The sequence below is a fragment of the Pituophis catenifer genome, unplaced genomic scaffold (genome assembly GCF_029215685.1).
Source record: "Pituophis catenifer annectens isolate HBS135680 unplaced genomic scaffold, rPitCat1.0.hap2 SCAF_5, whole genome shotgun sequence".
Lineage (NCBI taxonomy): Eukaryota > Metazoa > Chordata > Lepidosauria > Squamata > Colubridae > Pituophis > Pituophis catenifer.
This window is the reverse complement of record NW_027256885.1, coordinates 85,979,726-86,005,838: the sequence shown is the minus strand read 5'-3', so window position 1 is coordinate 86,005,838 and position 26,113 is coordinate 85,979,726. Positions and strand designations below refer to the sequence as shown.

Here is a 26,113-nt window from a genome sequence, read left to right as displayed (position 1 = left end):
ATCTGTACGCTGATGACACCCAGCTGTACATCTCCACCCCAGACCACCCCAACGATGCCCTTGAAGTGATGTCCCGGTGCCTGGAGGTGGTGCGGGTCTGGATGGGGAGGAACAGGCTCCGACTCAATCCCTCCAAGACTGAGTGGCTGTGGCTGCCGGCGTCCCGATATAGTCAGCTGGTGCCATCGCTGACTATTGGGGGCGAGACATTGGCCCCCACAGAGAGGGCGCGTAACTTGGGTGTCCTCCTGGACACACGGCTGTCTTTAGAAGAGCATTTGACGGCCGTGGCCAGGGGGGCTTTCTATCAGGTTCGCCTGATACGCCAGTTGCGCCCCTTTCTGGATCGGGACTCCCTATGCACGGTCACTCATGCCCTCGTTACTTCCCGCCTCGACTACTGTAACGCTCTCTACATGGGGCTCCCCTTGAGGAGCACTCGGAGGCTCCAACTGGTGCAGAATGCGGCCGCGCGGGTACTTATGGGGGCGACATGGCGCTCCCACGTGACACCTCTCCTGCGCGAGCTGCATTGGCTTCCAGTGGTCTTCCGAGTGCGCTTCAAGGTGTTGGTTCTCATCTTCAAAGCGCTCCATGGCTTAGGACCCAGTTATTTACGAGACCACCTTCTGCCTCCGATAACCTCCCACCGGCCAACACGCTCCCACAGAGAGGGTCTCCTCAGGGTGCCGTCTGTCAGGCAATGTCGGCTGGCGACCCCCCGGGGAAGAGCCTTCTCTGTGGGGGCACCCGCCCTCTGGAATGAGCTACCCCCAGGGATACGACTAATCCCGGACCTCCGGACCTTCCGCCGGGTCCTGAAGACTTTTTTATTTCAGCAAGCCGGGCTGGGTTAAAATTTTTAATTGGGTGAATTTTATGGGTAACGGGGTTTTAAATTGGAGAAGCCTAAGATAATTTAATTTTGTTTTAATATATTTTAATATTTGTATTGTGTGTTTTTAATTCTGGCTGTTCACCGCCCCGAGTCCTTCGGGAGAGGGGGCGGTATAAAAATTTAATAAATAAATAAATAAATAAATAAATAAATAAATAAATAAATAAATAAATTACAGGCTGCCCATTTCCAAGGGTTGGTTACTGAACCTGCCTTAGCTTACTTCAGTGCATCCAGGATTTGTGAGTCCAAATTGAGGTTAGCCAGTGTGCAATCCAGGCTTTTTAGTATTTTTAAAATTACACACAATGAGCCCTGGGACTCCTACTCATGAGACCACCAGTGCAACATATCCTGCTTTACTGGGCAACTGGGCAGCATCATTTGTGAGTCACAATTGGGGCTTGGGTTTTGGAGGTCTCTTTTCTGCTATCTCTTCAAGTGAGGGAATTGCCTGAGGGGAATGCCCCTCCCCCATGGAATTAGCAGGGAGATATGACTGCTTGGGCCTTAGTGCCACAGAGCAAAAAGGAGATGATTTGTTAGGAGGTAGGTGAAGGGGATAGTTTCAGTCTAATTCTGAATGGTGTGTCTCTGTGTGCGTGCGTGTGTATGCAGCTACTTCTAGAATACAGGCAATACAAACATGCTGGACAAATTTCCCTCCCACCAGACAGAAATTCAAGGTGTTCAGAACTTGCTGTGGCAACCACTCCCAAATACAATCCCTCCAAGAATCCATTTAACTGATTACAACATAAATGAGACAAGAAAACCTTACAATGAATTTCCACCCTCCCCCATAGTCTTTCCAGCTGTCTTCTGGGGATTGAAAAGAGTCTTTTAGTCTTTACTTGTCCATCTCAGGATCCTTTCTGTCATGTCTTCTGGGTAGCATTAGGCTTGGTTTGGTGATAAGGGTGGTCAGTCAGGCTTGGGAAAGTCTGCTCCACTCTGGTTGCTGTGATGACTTTCAGGTGGATGACTGGTCCCAAACCCAATTTCTGGCTCAAATGGATGGAACACCTCCTCTGGAGGCAGCATCTGGATCAGCGTGATCTGCTTCTACAGGTTGCAGAGTCATCTGTGCAAGGCTAAAACACATGAGAACAGGGTCCCCTCCCCCCCTTTGTGGGTGAGGAAAGGCATTGTAGGAGAATAAGAGATGGAGAGATAGAGTGGGGGTGGGTATGGGCAGGCAGGGTTTGAGGAAGAAAAAAAATCAGTACTGCAGTTATTAAACAGATAGACCAGTTATAACAAAATGGGGACATCACAGAGGAGAGGGGGAAAAAAGAAGCTGGATTCACATGCTTCAGAAAAAGGATGGACAGATAAAATCATTTAAACACACAGTAAATGCAAGAATGATTTTTTTCCTGTAAATTAACTTAAAACATACAGAAAGAGAAGGAGAAAAATATTGAAAGTTCTCTTTACTCTGTTCTTGTTGGCCAGACAAACACAGGACAAAGGTTCTCTCTTTTTTTTTCTCCTCCTCTCATTGCTTCAACTTTTTTTCCCCCTAACAATTTAAAATTCTTTTTTTTTTTTTATTGCAAAAGTTTTACAATTACATTTTCACCCCTTTTTTCACCCCCCCACCACCCTCCCCAAACTTCCCATCCTCCCTAACCCTCCCTAACCCTCCCCCCCAGACTTCCCTATTACATACTCATAACTAATAACACTAATAAATAAACCTGAACCCATCCCTCCCCCTATATAATTTTTCCTCTTTGTCTCTTTACATTAAAATATTTCTAATACATTATTTTCAAATAAAAGCTATTTGATACTTTCTAGTTTGGTATTTGTTCTGAACATATTCTATCCACCTTTTCCATTCCCATTCATAAGTCTCTTGTGAACAATCTTTTAAATACGCTGAAATCTTCGCCATCTCTGCAAAACTGGCCATCTTCAAAGTCCATTCCTCGATAGTAGGCAAAGCTTCATTCTTCCAGTATTTACCTATCAACAATCTTGCTGCTGTTATCATATACAATATTAGTTTTATTTCACCCCGTGTAAAACCCTTAACTATACCCAATAAAAACAATTGTGGAGAAAATTGAATTTTTTTCTTCAAAACATTCTGCATGACCCACCAAATTTTTATCCAAAAAGCCTTAACTTTCCTACAGGTCCACCATACATGATAATACGTAGCATCCAAACATTCGCATCTCCAACATTTTGGCTGAACATTAGGGTACATACATGACAACTTTTTAGGATCTAAATGCCATCTATAAAACATTTTATAAAAATTTTCTCTCAGGTTTTGCGACTGTGTAAATTTAACATTCTGAACCCAAATTTTTTCCCAAGTTTCCAGCATCACTGGTTCTTCAAAATTCTGTGCCCACTTAATCATACAATCTTTAACTAATTCCGTTTCTGAATCTCTTTCTAACAAAACATTATAAAGCCTTTTAATATGCATTGGACCTTTCTCTCTTATATGTCTAACCAATTCTTCCTCATGCAACATAATACCAGTTTTTTGGTCCTCTTTCCATCTCATTTGTAATTGATTATATTGTAACCAGGTTAAATTAATCCCTTCGTCCAACAGTGTCTGCAATGTCTTCAGCTGCCATCTGCCCGCATCTGTAAAAAGAACCTCTTTATATAAAAACCCCCCGAGTGACATTATATTTGTATTCCACAAGGTATGACCAAGATCCAGCCATAGCGGTATTTTATAATCCCATTTGAGTCGGTGCTTCTTCCAAACTTTCATCAGGGAGTCTCTAAGTATATGACTTTTAAATACTTTATCCACTTTATTTTCATAGAATAAGTAAGCATGCCATCCAAATTCAAGATCAAAACTTTCTGCATTCAATATTCCAGCCTTTTTATTTCCAAACCAGTCACTTGTTAAAGTTAAAGCTGCTGCATCATAATATAACTGTAGGTTTGGGAGTTTAAGGCCTCCTCTTTCTGGAACATCTTGCATAATTTTCAATTTCACTCTCGGCTTTTTCTCGTTCCAGACAAACTTATTCACACCAGACTGCCAGACTTTCAGTTGTTTATCACTTTTAAGCACCGGAATCATTTGGAACAAAAACAGAAATCTTGGCAAAATATTCATCTTAACTGCTGCTATTCTTCCAAGTAAAAACAGTTGCAGCTTTTTCCAAGTCTCCATGTCTTTCTGAACCTCTCGCCACAACACCTCATAATTATTTTGAAACAATTTCATATTTGATTCTGCAACCTGAATTCCAAGATATTTTACCTTAGGTACAATTTCAAAACCTGCCCTCCTTTCAAGCTCGTGTTTACGATCTTGTGTCATATTCTTAACTATCATTTTAGTCTTTTTTGAGTTCAGTTTAAAACCTGAAACTCTACCATAGTCTTGTATAATGTCGTTCATCAGGATTATTGATTCCATTGGTTGTGATAGGGTAACAACCAGATCATCTGCAAATGCCTTTATTCTATAATCCTCTTGCCTTATCACTATACCTTTCAAAATTTTTGAGTCCCGTATTGTATTTAGCAAGACTTCCAATGTTAATATAAATAAAAGTGGGGACAACGGACATCCCTGTCTTGTTCCTTTTTCAATTTTAAACTCTGTCGTCAAACTTCCATTAATAATAATCTGTGCTTTTTGCTCTTGATAAATTGCTGAGATCGACTGTATAAATTGGTCCCCAAAGCCCATCTTTTTTAAAGTCTTTAGTAGAAAGTTCCAATCCACTCTATCAAAGGCTTTCTCCGCATCCAAAAAAACCAGCACTGCAGAAATCTGTTTATTCTTATCAAGATATTCCAATAAGTCTATTACTTGCCTTACATTATCCTTCATATATCTGCCCTCAATAAATCCCGCTTGGTCCTCATGAATTACATTTTGGATTACTGGCATCAACCTGTTGGCTAATACCTTCGCATAAATTTTATAGTCTGTGTTCAAAAGAGATATTGGTCTGTAGTTCTCTGGTTTTTTAGGACCAACTTGTTCCTTTGGTATCAGAGATATATAAGCAGTTGTCCAAGATGGGGGTATTTTACCCCCTTGTTGAATATTGCAAAATAAATCTCTAAGTTGTTCCACCATTTCAGCTTGTAAAGTTTTGTAATACACTGCAGTCAAACCATCCGTGCCAGGAGCTTTGGCTGTTTTTAGCTGCTTAATTGCTGCTATTATCTCCTCCTCTGTTATAGGATAATTCATTCTTTCCTTTTGTTGATCAGTAATTTTTGTAACTCTCTTATCCTTTAAATATTTTTCTATAAGTCCATTCTGCACCTCTTCTTTGGCATATAATTTAGTATAATAATCCACAAAAGCTTCTTTAATTAATTTTTGTTGAAAAATTTCTTTCCCTCCAATGTTAATACTATCAATAGTCCGTATACTTTGTTTTTTCCTCAGTGTGTAAGCCAACCATCTGCCCGGTTTATTGGCATTGCAAAATGTATTATGCTTCGCGTATTGTAAACTTGTTGCAACTTGTTCCGCCATAAGCATTTGAAATTGGTCTTTCAAAAGTTTTATAGCACTTCGTATTCTTTCATCTGTTGGGTTTTTAATAAGTAATTGTTCCTTATTCTTTATTTCCATTTCCAACTCAGATCTTTTCTTTTGTCGGAACAGTCTATGTTTAGAGTTCATGTAGATAAGTACCCCTCTCATATAAGCTTTACTAGCGTCCCAAACAATTTCAATTGGGGTACCTTTATTCAAATTTATCTCAAAAAATTCTTTCAAATGCTTTTTAAGTTCTATTGTATTTTTTTCATATCTAAACAAATTCTCATTTAATCTCCAAGAACGTCTCTCAACCTTATCCATCTCAATTTCTATCCATACAGGGCTATGGTCAGTCAAAGTTCTTGGAAAAATCTTTGTTCTTTTTGTCTTAATAAGTAGATCATTTGACAACAGGATAAAATCAATCCTAGAAAAGGATCTATGTCTATCGGAAAAGAAAGTGTAATCCAATTCATTTGGATTATGTATTCTCCAAACATCTTTAAAATTCTTGTCTCTAGGGATCAGATAGATTTAACAGTTACATTTACCTCGAGGGCACACAAAGACTTAGACATACACACACACACACACACACACACACACACACACAGAGAGAGAGAGAGAGGTCATTCCCACCATAAATCTCAGTTAAATTAGGGAAGGGACAAATCTTAACAAACATATCATGTGGTTGCATGGAAGATGGAGGCAGAGAGAGAAACAAATAAACAACCAAAAAACCCCAACATTCCTATTTATATATTTCCCTTTTCTTTTAAGTACCTTTATTTAGCCAAATTGGTTTTTCTTGCTTCATCCCTGAGCAGAGTCCATTTGTCACATAGCTTGCGCACGCGTGTCTTCCTCATTCTTGCCTGGACAGGCAATTTGTCCTGACCCCAGGCCTCCATCAGTCTCCCTTGGGGAGATTTCAGTGGGATTCTAGACTCTGAGCTTCCCATTTCCTGGTCTGCTCTTCCCACTGTCTGCGACAAGACTCCAAGGCTCCACTCTCTTTTCTTTTACTTGGGTCCCTCGCAACCGCGGAATATACCGCCCCCAACAGGTGAAGGTACCTTCTAACCTGTGGTCAACCCCTCAGTTTTTCAGGCAAATGGCCTGGGAGGACACTGTCTGCCGAAATTACTCAGAGTATGGGTACCTGCTTTCCAGAATAGGGGTCTGCTCAGTGATGCTCAGCCAGTCACCCAAGAGTGAACCTCTCACTTACCTTTCAAACCCTTCCCACACACTGTCTCCTTTTCTTAACAGAAGGTCCTGCACTCTGGCCTGACCCCCATGCTCTCCAGACTGTTGGTCTTTCTGTAGTTAGGAAATGTACAGAGGAAGCAAGATCCAGCTGTGACAGAGAAGGGATTTTTTCCTCAAGCGCATCCACACACATAGACACATACTCTCTTTCACCTCCTGGGCTTTTAAAGTTAACATTTAGAGGTACTCACCTTCTTTCCAAGCAGCCTTTGAGCTCAAAACTCAAAACCCCTTTAAAACCTTTGTTCCAAATGGCCAAGGTCCAGGAAAACTTACCCACAAACTCAATGGGTCTGTGCCAGCAAGGGAGGCTTACCTGGGCCAGGTCAGGTTAGCTTGAAGTCACATCTGGGGTGCCAAATAGTTGGACAAAATGTCCATCTGGGTTCAGTTCCAAATGGGGAGAAAGACACTGGAAACATGGAGGCTATTTGGAAAGATGGTTTAATGGTGGACAGGACCACATGGTTTGAAGTCCTGAGCAAAGCGAGCACATGGGTAAGAGAGAGAGAGAGATTTATACCTTCTCTTGGGGTTTGAATTTGAGCTTATCCTATTGGTTGCAGTCAGACTCCCATGGGGCTATGCAGGGGTAACTTTGTAAGTTGCCTTGAGTCCCAGGCTTGGTTGAATCTTGCTGGCAATTTCCTATTCTGGCCGAATGGCTTTGTCTTGAAGGATAATCCCATCATCCTGGATCTGAAGACCTTTTGTGTTGTAGATAAGATGGCCCAGTCTTTCTGGGGCTATTAACAAAGGTGGGGGCTGCTTTCCAAGAGCATGTTTCTCCTTTTCTCATCCAGGGAGGTATAATATTCTGCCTTTTTAATATTTCCTAGAATATTCCATTCTTCTAGGAGACAGGTGGGTGCTAACTTCCTACACTGCCCTTCAGATATTTTGAAATTTAACCCGTCCCATTTCCAAACGCCCTGAGGATTCTGGGAGTTGTAGTCCCAGCCCACAGGAAGGTTGAAGAAATCCTATTCAGAAGGGGAGACGTGTGTAAACCAGGGGTGGGTTCTACTTACCTTTACTACCGGTTCACAACGGGAAGCTTCTGCGCATGTGCAGATGGCCGATGACAACATCTGGGGCGGTGGGCGGAGCCTCCCGCCAGTTTTACTACCGGTTCTTGCAAACCGGTCCGAACCAGGTGCAACCCACCACATGGTTATGCCTGTTCTGTTCCCCAGGCATCTGGCTCCACTGGGAACAGGCAGATAAACTCTAGCAAACAGGTTTTCATGCAGATTATATTTATTTCAGGAATCCTTAAACACATAGATTTACAATCATGGTGAGTCAAGGTGAGGTTCATCCAACTATTTCATAATCTATCCCATTTCCTAGTGTAAAATGATGGTAGTTCTGTCCCCGTTCAGAAAGCATGTTTCTCTCTTCTGAGGTAATTCCAAATGGCCAGGTCTTTGTTCTAAACCCACAGAATGCCTCAGTGGCCAGACACACAGATATGGTCACATGTCATGGACTACATTTCCCATAATGCAATCTCTTAAGGAGACAGCTCTTAATCCTTAAGGTAACTAACTCACCACAACTCACTATCTATAACAGCACACTCCCCGCCTGGAATTATAAATTCCACTACTAACTACTTAACTGAGATAAACAAGGCATAGCAGAAAACAATGCAATGTAACTAATTGACTAAGATAAACAAGGTTACATCATCAAACAATGCAGGTTGTGGGGTAGACACAATTCATGCAAAGCTTGAGGTTCAGTCTTCAAGGTCTGCCTTCGCAGCAGTTCCCGGTTGGTGACTGGTCTAGAACTGCTTGGTAGAAGTCAGGGGGGGTCTCGTAGGAGGTCGATACAAACCGGTCCTATGATGGCCCATCCAAGTTCTGTCTTGAGGGCATATGGAGAGCCTGCTGGGCCTTTGACCACTGCCTGGGGAGGGAAGGCTTTGGGGGCATCCACACCCAACAAGAGCAGGATTTCGGCTTCAGGGTCTAGGGCAGGGAAGAGATTAGCCATGTGTTTCAGGTGAGGTATATTGCTTGCTACCTCTGGTGTCGCGATTTGACTGCGGTTGTCTGGTAAAGCGTCCCATTCTAGCAGTGGTGGCAATGTGAATTTAGCACTCCCATCTATTGATTCTATGCAGAATCCAGTAGCTTTCCTCCCAACCGTGCACTGTAACCCAATACATGTCAAAATTGTGAAGTGTGTTTCTTTGGTTTGAATGTCAAAGCGGTCGAAGAAAGCTGATTTGGCTAACAATTGGTTGCTCTGCGTGTCCACTATCACATACATTTTTACTGCTTCTTCTGAGCATCCAGCTGGATAGACTTTAGCTAGGCAGATCTGGTGGCATGAAAGAGGGGACGGTGAGTCTCCGCATACTGAAGTGCAGTTCACATTCGCTGCCATATCTGGGTGCGCTTTGTTGCCATGCTGAGGCTCCTTAGTCAGAGTGGGGTTAGGAGTCGACCATGGAGTAGGAGTCGGCTGTGGTGTCGACTCTAGATGCAAGGTGGTTGGGTGCTGGTCACTTTTGCATAGATAACATAGCACCTTAACTGTGCAAGCTTTGGCCATGTGGTCCGTAGACTCACAGCATTTGAAGCAGACTTTGTACTCCCTGATCAATGCCTTTCTTTCGTCCAGGGACTTATTTCGGAATTCTCTGCACCTATTCAGAGTGTGTGAGGTCTTGTGCAGTGGACAAGGTAGCAAGGTAGCCTGAGGGCTTCAACTGGCTCGTACATTTTTGATGTGCAGACCTCCTTTACTGCTTGTATTGATTGTGGGCCTAGCCATGTGATCATATGGCCGAGTTCCTCAGCTGGCTTCAATCGTTTGCCCTTAATGGCGTTTACAAAAAGAAGCTTCCATAGCATATAATCTATGCCTGACTTGTCAGAGAACTTGTGCACTTCCCTATATGCCAGGTCCATCCTTCTCCAGGATGTTGTAGTATCCTTTTGGACTTCAGGAGAGTTATACGATGGAGGTGGTGGCAAGGTGCGCCCTATGGCATTGGCTAGGGCAGGATCAAGTGCCAACGCCGGCTGGTAGTTCCCTATAGAGTATTTACGGACAATTTCGTCTTCCCATGCCACAGGTGATGACAGGTCTTTTTCCTGGCAGGCAAGTGGAGTACCTCCATTGGGCTGGACGTCTGCACTCGGAATGCCTGGCAGGTTTGGCAGGAACTCCTTAGCCTCCACTTTGAGGTGGTGTATCGCGGTTGTTTGCGTGCTTGCCTCCTGAGATGCCTTCACTGCTGCTGAAGGAGTACTCTGGTTGCCCTGTATGTCTTCGTTTGTCGGGGTAGGTTGTGCACTTCCAAAGGAGGAGTCTCGTGGTCCAGATCTTACTACATCTGCTGTCTGAGTAGTTCGTAGAGCTGGTGGGTGAGGTTCTCCTCCTTGTCCCTGCTGTGGGGAGTTCTGGTCCTCAACATAGGCTTTGACACGCTCATTCAAGTCCTCCTCCTCTAACTGTCCAGGATTGAAGTTGAGTGAAGTGTGTTCAGCCTCCGCCACTAAAGCTTCAGCCAGTGCCTCCTTTTCATACTTCAAATAGTCTAGTCTGGCCTGAGCTCTAGCCATTTCTTCCTGTTGTCTGGCCTGAACTTTGGCCATTTCTTCCTGTTGTCTGGCCATTTCTTCCTTCTGCAATTGTTCTTCCTTTGCCACGCTCAAGGTTGCTTTGGCCACTGCAGCTTCAGCTCATGCCTCTGCAGCCCGGGCAGAGAGACTCCTTGCTGAGGAGGCTCTGGACGACTGGCTGTGACGAGAAGAGTCTTTGGAAGGATGGAAGTTTGTAAAACTTTTTCAATTAAAAAAAAAAAAAAGGAAGGATGGAAGGAGTCTGAGGCAGAAGATTGTTGTGAGACGCTGCTACCCGGCCGAGACCAGGATGACTTGTAAGGGGGAACCACTTGTGATCGATGAGATGACGCATGTGAGCGATAGGTTGCTTTGGATTCGGCCTTCTTGCTCGCAGCTTTCTTGGAAGAATGAGCGGCAGACGCATGTGAGCACTGGGGTGAAGAGGCTTTCTCCCTTGATGTGCCTTTCGCCTGGAGCGCCGTTGGAAGGTGTTCTTACAACCTTGAAATATTTTCCCATGTTCTGCACTCAACATCTCTAAGCGTTGCATGTCCCCCACGAGTTCTGGGTCTTCTAGCTGCTGCTGGCTTTCAGAACTCTTCCATTGTTTATAAAGTTCATCCATTTCATTCACCAACGTGTGGATGTAGTTGTGTGAAAGCTCATCCAGGGGCATGTTACAGATCTGTTGCAACTTCTCCCAATACCTTTTGTTGCGACAATAATGCTTGTCCCAATCAGGCTTTTTTTTTTAAAATTTGATTTATATGCTGCCCTTCTCCGGAGACTCAGGGCAGCTTACAATGCGTTAAGCAATAGCCTTCATACTTTTGTATATTTTATACAAAGTCAGCTTATTGCCCCCACAAACTGGGTCCTCATTTCACCTACCTTAGAAAGGATGGAAGGCTGAGTCAACCTTGAGCCTTGGAGAGATTCGAACCAGCAGTAATTGCAGGCAGCTGTGTTAATAACAGGGTGCTTAGACCACTGTACCATCAAGGCTCTTTTTTTTTTTTTGGTTTGACTGCATAACATCAGTGAGCTTCCTATGCTGCCTGAGATCATAGGTTCTCTGATGTGCTTCGGCCTCTTTTGAATTTTGGACATCCACTTCTGGGTTTGTGTCGAGGTTAGGTGAGGGAAGGATCACCATTCCTGATGAATCATATGCTTCTGCCTTGATTGGACAAGACTCCACGGCATCCGATGCTTCAGGCGTGTCAGGATTAGCTGGGAGGATCAACTCTGCTGACACATTAGAGGTCTCAGCCATGACTGGGAAAACTCAGGGGATTTCCTGCAAACTTTAGGAGACATTGTCACAGTTCGACCTCTGACCACTGGGGTGCGTTGCAAACTCTAGGAGATGTCGTTGCGGTTCACCTTCTGACCACTGGGGTGCATTGCAAACTCTAGGAGACGTTGTTGTAGTTCACCTTTTGACCACTGGGGTGCGTTGCAAACTCTAGGAGATGTCATTGCAGTTTGCCTTCTGACCACTGGGGTGCGTTGTAAATTCTAGGAAACGTCGTTGCAGTTTGCCTTCTAACCACTGGGGTGCGTTGCAAACTCTAGGAGACGTCATTGCAGTTTGCCTTCTGACCACTGGGGTGTGTTGCAAATTCTAGGAGACGTCGATGCAGTTCTCCTTCTGACCACTGGGATGCATTGCAAACTCTAGGAAATGTCGTTGTAGTTCGCCTTTTGACCACTGGGGTGTGTTGCAAACTCTAGGAGACGTCGTTGCAGTTTGCCTTTTGACCACTGGGGTGCGTTGCTTGCGTAGCAGCGTGGTTGGTGCTGTTACCTAATTAATGCTTGGGTTAAACTGGTTTCAGCGTGTTCCTTTGTATAGAGCTGCAAAGCAACTGTCCGATTTGGAGACCTTAAGAGGCTTTCCTCAAACTTGGGTTCCTTTGGGCTTTAGTTGCTTGCCCTGTAAAGGGGATTTAGCTTTCCAGTATTTTATTCAAGCAAGATTCAAAGTAACAGTATGCACTGTAGCTGGATTGTTTCTCTGCACCAGATCTTTCTTTTACAGAATGTATTTGCAATTTCTCTTCAAATGCACATCGAGCTGGCTAGGCTGGGAAAAGCAACTTGTATCATGCAATTTCAATCTCCATGGAGGCCATGTGGCTCGGATTGCTTTGTGTTAAGATAAGGCTTTTTTGTTTTACTGCTGAGGTAAACTTCTAAAACAACATACACACAAACTTTGCAAAGGTGATTCAAACATGCAGCCCTGGGCCCCTTTATAGCAGGGCAATCTTCTTAGCTAACACAAGAACTGTCTTTCCTCTTTCTGTCCTTTTACTGCTAAGCAGAATACTTTAATCAGTTAAATCCAAATGGAGTTTGGGATGCAAAGAGAAGGAAAGCAGGTTTTGTCACTTTTGTGGCTAAGCAAAGGTCTCAATTAGATGCAAACAAAGTCTTTTTATAAGTTGTGCGCAGAGAAGAGATGCATTTTTTGTTTGTTTTGTTCATTCAAACAGAATGTCCATCAATGCTCCAAGAGAAAGAAAGGGAGGTGGTCAGGCAGTCTACATCCTTTTACTGTTCTGTTCCCCAGGCATCTGGCTCCACTGGGAACAGGCAGATAAACTCTAGCAAACAGATTTTCATGCAAATTATATTTATTTCGGGAATCCTTAAACACATAGATTTACAATCATGGTGAGTCAAGGTGAGGTTCATCCAACTATTTCATAATCTATCCCATTTCCTAGTGTAAAATGATGGTAGTTCTGTCCCCGTTCAGAAAGCATGTTTCTCTCTTCTGAGGTAATTCCAAATGGCCAGGTCTTTGTTCTAAACCAGCGGTTCTCAACCTGGGGGTCGCGACCCCTTTGGGGGTCAAACGGCCATTTCACAGAGGTTGCCAAAGCCCTCTCTCGCCCCCCCCACGCCTTCACTCACCCTCACTCTCTGCTCTGTTGGATCGCCGGCCGTTCGCTTACCCAGCCCACTCCCAATCTGTTGCTGCCTCCTGAGTCCCAGCTGATGGCTAGAGGAAAAAAAACTGTTTAAATTCTTGCCGCGGGGCTTCAAAGGGCCGCCGTATAGCCAGTGGTGGGATTCTGCCGGTTCTAGGGGGTTCGGCCGAACCGTTTGTTAAATTGCTGGCTCGCCCCGCCCCTTGCCCCGCCCCTCCGCACCACTATTTATTGCCAATAAATAGTGGTGGGCGAGGGGCGGGCAAGCAAGCAATTTAACAAATGGTTTGGTGTTTCTTTGTAATTTTATTGGCCCGCGGAGCTTCAGCATAGGCTAATTAGCCCTTGATTAGATCGGCTCCTGACTCTCAGCTGATTTGCACTCAGCTGTTTTGCTCAGGGCTCTGCTGCTTGCTGGAGCAGATTTTTTTTTCCCCTAGCTATGCTGAAAAACGAAACTGAAAGTAAAGCAGGCTGTTGGCTTTGCTGTTGCTGCAACGTTGGAAAATTAGGCAGGCAGATTTCTTTTCTTTTTCCTCACCAAAAAAGGTAGGTGCAAACAATGGGAAATTTAGAGAAAAAGAGGAGAGTTCAAGATTTTAAAACACAAAAGAAAAAAAGTTTTATTTAACTAGGGAATTGTAATAATTGAGATACTATTAATTGTATATTGTGTTGAAAGCAGAAATGGTTGTGGTTTGGAGGAATATATGGGGGAAATTATTTGGTTTATTATTATTGGTAAATATAATTAATTGATTTGTAAGAAATTGGATTGCATGGAAATAATTGGAATATTCATGTTCATATTGATTAATATACAAAAAAGGTAGTTATATAACTGATTTATATTAAAATGTTGAATTTATATTAAACAACTAATATTACATAATTAACCAATGTGAGGATGGATATAAAAATAGATGACAATGGGAAGGGGTATAATATAGAATAGAAGGGAAAAATTGAATTTGATTAAGATTAGAGATGAGGATGAAGGGTAATATTGGTTTTTTACAAAAATAGATGAGGAATAAATATGGCAAAAAGGAAATATAGAAATTGTAAATTTAATTGAAATGACTAAACACTTTTAAATTTGTGAACCGGCCAAATACTCTGTTCAAAGAAAATACATTGTATGTTTGTATGTGTGTTTCTAATTATTGTTATTTATTCCTATTTGTTCTCTTTTATTCTTTAAAGTTTAACAATTCATTCTTTATCTTAATATCTTTATATTTGTTTGGGGTTGGCTTTCTTCCCTTTCATCTTTTTTATTGTACAGCAATCTTTCTCCTCAAACCTACCACCTCTCTTTTCTTTCCTTCTTACTTTCTCTTCCCCCCCTCTTCTTCTCCTCCCTACTTCCTCTTCCTTTCTCCTTCTCCTCCTCTCTTCCTCCCTCTCTTATCCTCCCTCCTACTCTAATTTCCCTTCCCTTCCTTCATCCCTCTCTATTGCTGTATCCTTTTGTGCATATGGACTACTCAGAGGGCTGAAAAAGTTATTTTTGACTGGTCCTCGCACTTTTGACCAGTCCTTGAATTTACGACTATCCTCACATTTTACGTTTTTTGCCCTATCTTATCACCATGGTGAAAAGAAGCAGTTGTGAAATGAGTGATATGGTTGTTAAGAATGCTGCACGGGCATAAATGTGAGGATGGTCATAAGTGTGAGGACCAGTCAAAAGTGCGAGGACCTGTCAGAAATGACTTTTTTCAGCCCTGAGTAGTCCCTATACACATAGCCATGGCCACCCGGTCACATGACCAGCTAGCCACACCCACCCAGTCACATGACCTCCAAGCCACGCCCACTCTTCTTGAGGAAGAGACGTTAGTCCTAATTAAAAGGAAAAAGAGAAAGAGAAACAGAATATATACAATGATCAAGGTTTATCAGGGTATTTGGCATAGAACTGTTGTACTTTCTTGGGAGCTCGGACATCTCGTTTATTCACCCATTCAGCCTGAGATAGTGGAAAATGTTTCCAGGCAATCAGATATTGGACTTTACCATGGTGTTTTCTAGAGTCCAAGATTTCCTTAACCTCAAAATGTTGCTCCCCTTCTATGAGGATGGGAATTGGGGGTTTGCTATGATCAACCCTTAGGGGAGATGAGTGTTCAGGTTTCAATAAACTAACATGAAATACAGGATGTATCCGTCTCAAGGTTTTTGGTAATTCTAATTCAACTGTCACTGGATTTATCAGTCTAATCACCCGGAATGGTCCTACATACTTAGGCCCCAGCTTTTTTGACTTCTGAGTGGTTTGTAAGTATTTGGTAGACAAATAGACTTTATCCCCCACTCTGTAAATGTGAGCTGGGGACCTTTTCTTATCGGCTTGTGCCTTATGGGCTCGGTGTGCCTCATCTAATGCCTTCCGAGTCACTGTCCAGGTGCTCCTTAATTGTTCCATCCAATCTATCAAAGAGGGATTTTGGGGATCATCTTGAGGTAACTCGGGAATGGGTACAAAATCCTGGCCCGATGCAACCTTAAAAGGGGTGAATCCGGTGCTACTATGCACAGAATTGTTATACGCCACTTCTGCAAATGGCAACAAGTCTACCCAATTGTCCTGCTGGTAATTCACGTAACACCTAAGGTATTGTTCGAGCACCCCATTGGTTCTTTCACAAGCACCATTTGTCTGAGGGTGGTGACTGGAACTCAACCCCTGTGCGGAGCCTATCAATCTTAAAAATTCTCTCCAGAACCTGGAAGTAAATTGCACACCCCTATCAGAAATTATTCTTTTCGGAGACCCATGTAGTCGGTAAATCTGCCGAATAAATAATTTTGCGAGGGTTTTTGCTGAAGGGATCTTTGAGCAAGGTATGAAATGTGCTTGTTTGGAAAACAAATCAGTTACTACCCAAATGACAGTGCAGCCCTCACTGTCGGGTAAGTCCACCACAAAATCCATAGATATTTCCTTCCATGGGGCGTTCGGTCTAGCCACACTTTGCAGTAATCCAGGGGATTTTCCTGGAGGTCTTTTAGCCGAGGCACATACTGGACAGCTAGCCACATATGCCTGTATGTCCTTTTTTAGTGCAGGCCACCAAAACTGTCTCTTAACAAGATGTAAAGTTTTGACAAACGCAAAGTGTCCTGCGGCTTTGGCATCATGCGCATATTGCAATACGGTTGGTCTTAATGTGGCCGGAACATACAATTTTGATCCAACCCAAGCTAGTTCATCGCGAAGTGTGCATTCATTCGAGTGGATTTTAAACCACTCGTCAGCTTTTAGTGCTTCTCGTAACTTTTCGAGTAAATCCCCTGAGAGTTCTGGATCGGTTTTACTCTGCGCTCTGGTAGTGACAGGTGTTGCCAATTGCGTTAAGGGGAGCATTGGTTGAACCAGTTCCTTCTTTATGCTGTTGTACTGTGGTAATCTGGAAAGTGCGTCTGCCATGAAATTTTTTCCCCCAGGAAGGTAACGTAAAGTGAAATTGAAACGCTTGAAATGTTGGGACCAGCGTGCCTGTTTGGGTGACAATTTGCGTGGTGTTTTTAATGCTTCTAGATTCTTATGGTCAGTCCACACCTCGAAAGGATGTTTTGCCCCTTCTAAAAATTGTCTCCATGTTAACAGCGCCCATCTAACTGCAAACGCTTCCTTCTCCCATATGGCCCATCTCCTTTCTGTTTCAGATAGTTTACGGGATGTGTAAGCACAAGGTTGTAATATTCCATTCTCATTCTTTTGCAAGAGTATCGCTCCTACGGCAACGTCGCTAGCATCCGCTTGTATTACAAAAGGTTGTTCTATGTCGGGGTGTTTGAGCACAGGTTCAGCTGCAAACAACCGTTTCAGTTTTTCGAAAGCGGCCTGACAGTCCATAGTCCATTCTAGTGGTTTCGAGGGTTTGGGTTTTATTTCCCCTTTGGTTTTGAGCAAGTTTGTAATTGGCAGTGCGATTTTTGCGAAAGAGGGGATAAATTGTCTATAAAAGTTAGCAAACCCTAAGAAACTCTGTAACTGTTTACGGGTGCGTGGTGCGGCCCATTCCATTACTGCCCGGACCTTTTCCGGGTCCATCTCTATTCCCTCATGCGATATACGATATCCAAGATAGTCGATTTTGTCTTGATGGAATTCACATTTAGAAAGTTTAGCATAGAGTTCAGCTGCTCTGAGTTTATTCAAGACCGCTCGAACCAATCTTATATGGTCGGCCATGTTGTCAGAATAAATTAGAATATCGTCCAAATAGACCAACACCCCCTTATATAGATGCTCATGCAACACTTCGTTGATCAACTGCATGAATACGGCCGGGGCCCCCTGTAGTCCAAAAGGGAGTACTCTAAATTGGAAACACCCCAGTGGGCAATTAAATGCTGTCTTCCATTCATCTCCCTCTTTTATTCTCACTCGGTAGTATGCCTCTCTTAAATCAAGTTTGGTAAAAATTTTTCCCTTTCCTAAATGGGCCAACATGTCCTTCATAAGTGGGAGGGGATAGACATTTTCCACGCAAATGGCGTTCATGTTTCTATAATCAACAACTAATCTGAAGGATCCATCTTTCTTTTCGCGGAACATTACTGGCGCTGCTACCTTGGGTTTGGCTCGTTCGATAAATCCCCGTTCTAAGTTTTTGTCAATAAAATTCCGCAATTCCTCCAATTCTCGAGGTGTCATGGGGTATATTTTTGGTTTGGGAAGCTTCACCCCTGGGAGTATTTCAATGGTGCAGTCAGTGGCCCTGTGGGGAGGCAGATTATCAGACGCTTTTTCACTAAACACTTCCTTGAGGTCCCAATATTCCTTTGGAATTTTCTCTTCTCCCTCAATATAGTTAATGGCTACTGCGGCCCCTTCTGGTCTTACGTCGTCCCTTAGGGAGGGGCCTTCCTTTTCCGGAGGTGGTTCTGCCGTACGGATGCGCAGGACCCCCGTTTTCCAATTTACTCGTGGGTTCCATTTACGAAGCCAAGGCAGTCCTAGAATTAGGGGCCTTTCCATGCCAGGTGCTACGATAAAGCTGAGCTTTTCTATATGATTCCCCAACTGTAGTTCAAGGGGTTCGGTCATAAAACTAGCTGGGCCCCCCCCTGCAATCGACCCATCTAATTGACAAAATGCAATGGGTCTTTTTAAAGTTTTCAGTCTCAGTCCCATTTCCTCCACTACTTTGGGGCTAATTATGCACCTAGTGCATCCCGAGTCCAACAGGGCTAACAATTGCGCTTGAGTTCCTGTGGAGGGCACCCTTACTTCTACGGGGATGAGTAAGGGTTCTTCCGTGTGACTCACCCGTTCATCGGTGTCCGAATCGGAGTCTGTCTCGCTGTCGTCATCGTTGGTCGGAGTTCCCAACTCACGCTGGTTCCGGGGAGTGAACTCAACGACTTCTCCTTTCAGGGCGGTGCCGCGGGTTTTGGCGGGTATTTTATCGCTTTTCTTTTGGCTGGCCCCAGTGGCTTTTGGCGGTGGTTTGGAGAAACATTCGGCCGCCCGGTGACCCTCCTTCCCACATTTGAAACAGGTGAAGGGCTTTGACTTGGGTTTGAATTCGGTCTTCCCGCCAGTCATCTTGGCCGCCCCCTTACGGTAGAGAGAGGATGACTGGTCCCCCATCCGCCTTCCTCGGAGTTCGCTCCGTTTCAGCTCGATCTCCACATCCTCAGCTACTATGTACCATCTATCCAAATCATCGGGGACCCCCATGCTCCTGCAATCTCGATATATCTCATCATTCAATCCATCCTTGAAACTCTCCAAAAGCGCCATTTCTGACCAGCCTGTCATATAAGGTGCCAGTTCACGAAACTCTTGGATATACTCTGCCACCGGCCTCCGGCCCTGCTGAATGCTCTTCATTCTGAGTCTCGCCTTTCGTTCAGCTAAATGGTCTTCAAAACGTCTTCTAAGGGCCCTCATGAACTGGTTGTAATTTCTCAGCAGGAGGGAGTTGTTATTGTGGAGAACTACCATCCACTCAGCCGCCACTCCCTCTAGGGCATTCGCAACGCTTCTGACTTTAGCCGCATCTGTTTCGTAGTCCTCCCCCCAATCCTGCATGTGGTTCCACACTTGGGTCAGGAAAAATCCTAAGGTTTTAGGATTTCCATCAAATTTTCCAGGAAGGGGGGGGATTTTTGGCTTTTTATGTCTGCGGGGGGGGGCCTGCAGGGCTGGGGTTCTCTGGCCGGCTGCATCTCTTCCTCGAGCTGCCGAAGCCTGGGATGTTCCCTCCTCAAACTCTTCCTCTCCCCCGCAGGCTGTCTCTTCGGCCTCCCCCCTGGGGTCTGCTTCCCCCTTCTCCACAGGAGTTTCAAAGGACTCACGGTTTTTTCTGCTTTCTTCCACATCACGGATAAGCTGTAAGGCTTGATCTATCATGAGACGTTCCTTCTGCTGTTGCATCCACACTGCCTCCCTTTTTCGGGGTCTGGAAGTCGTCACTCCCCGGGGATTCTCCCCCCAGTCCGGCAGTCTGCCCACACCTTTGGACCATCTAGCTTCCTCTGGTTCCAAACGGAGTTTTTCCAGCCATTCTGTAGTTTCTCTTTCCGACTGGAGGGCGGTTGAACTCGCTGCCCCCATCTTCCCTTCGTCATCACTCCCTCGATCTGACATACTTTGGATTTTCAGTCCCCTCGGGTTTTGTCCGGGATGACTGAGATGACTTCCAGCTTAATGTCAGGTATGCTTCCTTCAGTATCCAGGAAAGAAAACCCCAAACTCAAGCATTTTGAAGAATTTGGTACTTTTACTGAATATGAAAAGATTAACATCCCAGTGAAAAGCTGGAAGTGACCAAAACGCGCGAAATGCATCTACTAAGCTTCTTCCCCCCCTCATGTTTATATTTTCTCAGCCAATCTAAAGGTCTTCCAAAGGTCAGGTGGCAACACGTCTGGCAGCGTCATCCATCAGGAATGTCGAGACAGTTGGTCGCTCATCCCCTTCTGAAATCCAGTTTCGATTCCCACGAAGTCCCCTCCTACAAAGACAAACCCCCTCCTGCTCTCTTCCCCCCCTTTGCTCCATACCTAATCCCTCCCCGTTTCTTATGGCAGCTAAAGCAGGAAAGCTGATGCTGACAAATTGTAAATTTAATTGAAATGACTAAACACTTTTAAATTTGTGAACCGGCCAAATTTTAAACGGATTTTAAATTGGAATGTTTTAATTACGGCCAAAATTATTTAATTATTTTAAACAGTTCTTTTTTAGATTTTGTATGTTTTGTATGTATGTCTTGTTTTTACTTTGGCTGTTCACCGCCCTGAGTCCTACATTGGAGAAGGGCGGTATAGAAATTTAAACAAATAAATAAATAAAATAAATAAAATAAATAAATAAATACTCTGTTCAAAGAAAATACATTGTATGTTTGTATGTGTGTTTCTAATTATTGTTATTTATTCCTATTTGTTCTCTTTTATTCTTTAAAGTTTAACAATTCATTCTTTATCTTAATATCTTTATATTTGTTTGGGGTTGGCTTTCTTCCCTTTCATCTTTTTTATTGTACAGCAATCTTTCTCCTCAAACCTACCACCTCTCTTTTCTTTCCTTCTTACTTTCTCTTCCCCCCCTCTTCTTCTCCTCCCTACTTCCTCTTCCTTTCTCCTTCTCCTCCTCTCTTCCTCCCTCTCTTATCCTCCCTCCTACTCTAATTTCCCTTCCCTTCCTTCATCCCTCTCTATTGCTGTATCCTTTTGTGCATATGGACTACTCAGAGGGCTGAAAAAGTTATTTTTGACTGGTCCTCGCACTTTTGACCAGTCCTTGAATTTACGACTATCCTCACATTTTACGTTTTTTGCCCTATCTTATCACCATGGTGAAAAGAAGCAGTTGTGAAATGAGTGATATGGTTGTTAAGAATGCTGCACGGGCATAAATGTGAGGATGGTCATAAGTGTGAGGACCAGTCAAAAGTGCGAGGACCTGTCAGAAATGACTTTTTTCAGCCCTGAGTAGTCCCTATACACATAGCCATGGCCACCCGGTCACATGACCAGCTAGCCACACCCACCCAGTCACATGACCTCCAAGCCACGCCCACAAAATAAGCCACGCCCACAGAACCGGTAGTAAAAAAAATTAGAACCCACCTCTGGTTGGGGGTCACCACAATATGAGGAATTGTATTAAAGGATCGCGGCATTAGGAAGGTTGAGAACCACTGTTCTGAACCCACAGAATGCCTCAGTGGCCAATCAGACACACAGATATGGTCACATGTCATAGACTACATTTCCCACAATGCAATCTCTTAAGGAGACAGCTCTTAAACTTTAAGGTAACTAACTCACCACAACTCACTATCTGTAACAGCACAATGCCTGAGCAGTGTTTTGGTTTGGTTTTCCTGTCAAACCTCATAGCATCCCCCGCCCTGTGCATTATTATCAGTACTGTATCAACATATATATTTTTCGTTCTCCGTTTTAATTAGATGCCTCTTCTGCCTGGTGGGCGGGATTATTTTTTTCCTTTGGCCAATTAGGACCCTGCCCGCTTTGTTTGAATAAGGATTAAAAAGGCTTTCCTCGTTGGCCACTTTGTTGTCGTCTATTGGTTCCACGGCCACCTCAATTGCGATTTTTTACGCGAGCGCCTTTCGGCCACGCTTGCATTCTATTGGTAAAGGTTCCCATCAATCGAACAATTTGAAACCCGCCCCTCGTCTAGTTCCTTCTTACAACCGTTAGTAGATAAACCACCTTCCCTTTAAACGCCAATTTGCCCAAGCGTTCATATTCAAATTCCTCCAATCAAGCTCTATTGCTCCGCCTCCCCACTACGTCTATCCCCATTGGCTGCCGACTGTCGCGGATATTGGTTGTCAACGGATCTCAGCGAGGAGAGGACCCAAGAAGGGAGGGGGTGGATCGGACTCTCTCTGTTCTAGCGGGCCTGATTGGGTAGCCGGGGTTCTAAAGGGGTGTGACTGATATTGACCGAGGATTATAAAATCATTTGTTGGTCAGAGGCCACCCCCATTAAAGTGAGGGTGGAAGAGCGAAATTGGTGGGGGGGGGTGTCTCACAGAGGGGAAGCAGGAGGAAGAAGAAGGGGGGGCGACGGGGAAAATATTCTAAAAGCATACATTTGCAAACTTCCTAAACAAGAAGATCCAGTATCCACTCGGTGGGGGCTGTCTGAACCCCCAAGTCAATTAAGGATAGGTTCCTTGATCAGAAGAGATCTAAGTATCGATTAAGGCGCGTATGTGAGCCTTCCAGAGATCAGGGTAAATTGCGCTACTTTGCAACCTCCGTGCAGACCCAACACAATGGTGAGTAGCTTAGTGCTGTGTGTCATTTCCTTGCCTACTTGTTCGAAGTTTGAAGCTTGGTCTCTGGGACTCCCCAGAACTTGGATGGGTTTACATGGGTAACTTTCGGGATGTGGGTAAACCTTAACGGATGGTGAACTTGAACTCTTTCCCCAAAGCAGAATCTGGAGAGCTTATATGGTTGTGCTGTTGCAGGCACACGTGCAAGACACAAGTGCAAAAATCCAGTAGCATGGCGTGAGTGTCAGTGCCTGAGTCTACTGCTATAGTACTAATTAGGGACCAAAATCCTGAGCTGCTTTATGCAAGATTTTGTGATCTTTGGGCTTCTGATGAGCATTAGATTTCTACACTGAAAATGCATGAACAGTTATCAAAGTTTTATTTTGGGACAGGATGGTATCTTTCAGTATGCAGAGCACTTCTCAGATCTACTTGTATGTTGGATGTTAAATTGAGTAAATGATTGTGGGGTGGGACATAATACTATTGCAGGAAAATGCACCCAAATATTGCTTTTTGAGATGTGGCATGGCCTTCAGTCTTTCTGAACGTTCAGTTAAAATTTTAGATCTCTGCAGCTTAAATAGTTTGAAGAAGGTTAAAGTTTGGTTTAGACACTATGGGCTGTCCATGGAGTATGTTACATTTCAAACGAATGTTTGAAATTACTTTACTTCTTTGTTCTAACTTTATTGCCCCCTCCAACCTCTTCCCCTGAAACAAGTGTGGCATATCTTATGGTTAGTTCTTATGAAAACATATTTTCTGGAGACCAGAGGATGATATTTTAAAAAAACCACAAATATTTATACAGGAAAATAGATTTCTATCCATTAAAAGGAAAATAGATTTCTAACCACTAACTACATAAATAAGCTTGATTTTTCTGGAATGCAGTGCTTTAGGACAGCTTCTAGCACATCTTTATTGATACAGAATATCATCTGGACAAGTGTTAAAGTGGTGTGCATTTTTCTTGGTAGGCATCTAGGTAACTGCATGTTTTCTTCCTGCCGGATATGAGAAGTTGCCCCTTTTCTCAGAGGGGAATATTCCATATTTGAGGGGTCCTTGGTGCTCTCTGAACTTGCTAGTGATAGTGATGCTAGCACTAACGCTGATGATGTTACCTAGTTTGGGTAAGGAATCGTCTGCAAGAAAACAAGCAAGCTCAGAAAGCACCAAGGACCCCTCATGTTAACCCTGAGCTACAAATATTCTTTATTCCATATTTGTCAACTTTTTCACTCATTAGCACTGTAAATGTGGGTTACAGTAATCAAGGCTGTGAATCATAATGGTTTTATTAACAATACTGTTTTAAGATCAGTGTTAGTCTTTTAAAAGTCTTTTGCTCTGATATCTGAATAGGGTGCAATTCTGCAGCCTGGCAAGCAACCACTTGAAGACATGGAACGGGCAAGTGTAGCAGTAATGGGGTATCTTACTGCAGACCTGTACAATATATGACCTCATCACCACATACAGCTTTCTGCTAACCACCTATAACAAGACTTCCTGGATGCACCTCCATTCTAAGCATTGGCATCTTACTGATTATGTCACTGTCAGGAGAAAAGACAGGCAGAGTCACCAAGACCATGTGTGGTGCCAAACGTTAGACAGATCACAGGCTCATTGTCTCAAAAATGTCCATGTCCAACCCAAGTGGTGATCACTAGGAAGCAAAACCATGAAAAGAATTAATGGGGCCAGGATGAAGAACCCCAGGACACTTTCAGCACTGGCTGAAGACTTAAAACTAAGCTTGCTGACCTACATTTTGCTGGCAGTGTTGAGGTTCAATGAGAATGATGAAGAGGTACAGGCTTTACTTCCTGAAAAGCATCACCTTCGTCTTCTCTATCAGAATGACTTATCAGCTGCCAAGAAAAACACCTTTACCAGTGTTTGTAGAATAGTCCAGAATAAACTGCCTAAAGTACAAGATGCCTGGCTGAGCACCAAGGCAGACAAAGTATAGGGATATGCTGAGGAAAACCACTTGAAATGGTTCTATGAAGGCCTTAACACTACCTATAGGTGTCAGTCTCTGGAGTTTGCCCCTCCTCAGTGCAATGTAAAACTCATTACAGGTAGTCCTTGACTTACGACCACAACTGAGCCCAACATTTCTGTTGCTAAGTGAAACATTGGTTAAGTGAATTTTGCCCCATTTTATGACCTTTCTTGCCACAGTTGTTAAGTGAAACACTGCAGCTGTTAAAGTAATAACACGGCTGTTAAGTGAATCTGACCTCCCTGTTGACTTTGCTCATCAGAAAGTTGCAAAAACCTGATCACATGACCCCGGGACACTGCAACCGTCAAATATGAGTCAGTTTCCAAGCGTGCAAATTTTGACCACGTGACCATGGAAATGCTGTAACGGTTGTAAGTGTGAAAAAGTCACTTTTTTCAGTGCCATTGTAACTTTGAACGGTCACTAAATGAACTGTTGTTAAATTGAGGTCTACCTGTGTAGAGAAGGCTCAAATTCTGCAGAGAGGAGCTGAACACTTTAGAACAGGGGTGTCAAACTCAAGGCCTGGGGGCTGGATCTGGCTCACAGGATGCTTAGATCTGGTCCGCGGGTCTGCCCTGGAAACAGCAAAGGACCGGCCCACAGTGCCTCTGCCAGAGAAAACGGAGCTCGCAAGGGTCGCAGGTGGCACTCCCAAGTTCTGTTTTCGCTGGCAGAGGGTTGCAAGAGGCTGTCACAGCCGAAAACAGCTCGGGAGCCCATTTTCACTGGCAGAGCACTTGGGCTACCACAGGCACCCCCGATATGAGTAACGTCAAGCTGACCACGCCCACCCCATCCCCCCAAGGTCAAACACAATCCTCAATGAAACTGAGTTTGACACCCCTGCTTTAGAACCATCCTCAACTGACTGTCTACTAACAGTGAGGTGATAGGCAGGATTCCCCAGGTTGACATCCAACAGCTCCATGGATCACCCACAGTAATAGCTGAAGTCACGGAAGTGCCGGCCAGCTTTCCATTGACAAACACCACACCTGCAGAGGTATACAAAATCAGTGGTCCTCTATGTATAGATAAAATCACTGAGGTATTCCAGTATTTGGAAGCAAGGATCCACTCAGGAAGGTAAAGATGCATCCCATTGTACACTTCGACAAGAGAAAAGGCAATTGATGAGTATGTGATAACCACTGAGGAATCTTGGTGCTCTGTAGAGGTGGTGTTGCCACACAGCAACATCAGGAGCAGAATCATGGATTCTATACAACTTCTGTTGACCTCATGAAAGCCTTTGATACTGTCAGCTGCCAGGGCTGTGGAGGATCATGGCAAAGTTCAGCAGCCCCACTGTATTTAGTCAGAAACAGATGGCCCTCAATTTATGACCAGTTGCTTAGCAACCATTTGAAATTCTAACTGACCAATGGGGGGGGGTCGTCACGGGATTCAAAGTTCTGACAGTTCTTTTCCCTCCCCCCTCCCCAAATGACCACACTTCAAGCACTCTGGCAACCAAGCTGCATTTATAGATGTTTGCAACATCCTACAGTCACATGACTCCATTTTGTGACAGTTTCGCCAAAACCCGGCATTTACTTCCAGTTTTTGGCAAAATCAGCTCATAGCGAACTATGGG

General features: G+C 44.0%; 1 protein-coding gene across 1 annotated transcript in view; it reads left to right on the top strand.

Moving 5' to 3' along the window:
- The first annotated feature begins 22,303 nt into the window (after positions 1-22,303).
- The window catches only part of UBE2S (ubiquitin conjugating enzyme E2 S), a 29,487-nt gene continuing 25,677 nt past the window's right edge, over positions 22,304-26,113 (top strand). Inside the window, exon 1 of the mRNA XM_070944426.1 lies at positions 22,304-22,487. Within this exon, the coding sequence (XP_070800527.1) occupies positions 22,485-22,487 (3 nt within the window). The 5' untranslated portion in view covers positions 22,304-22,484. The remainder of the gene's footprint in view (positions 22,488-26,113) is intronic.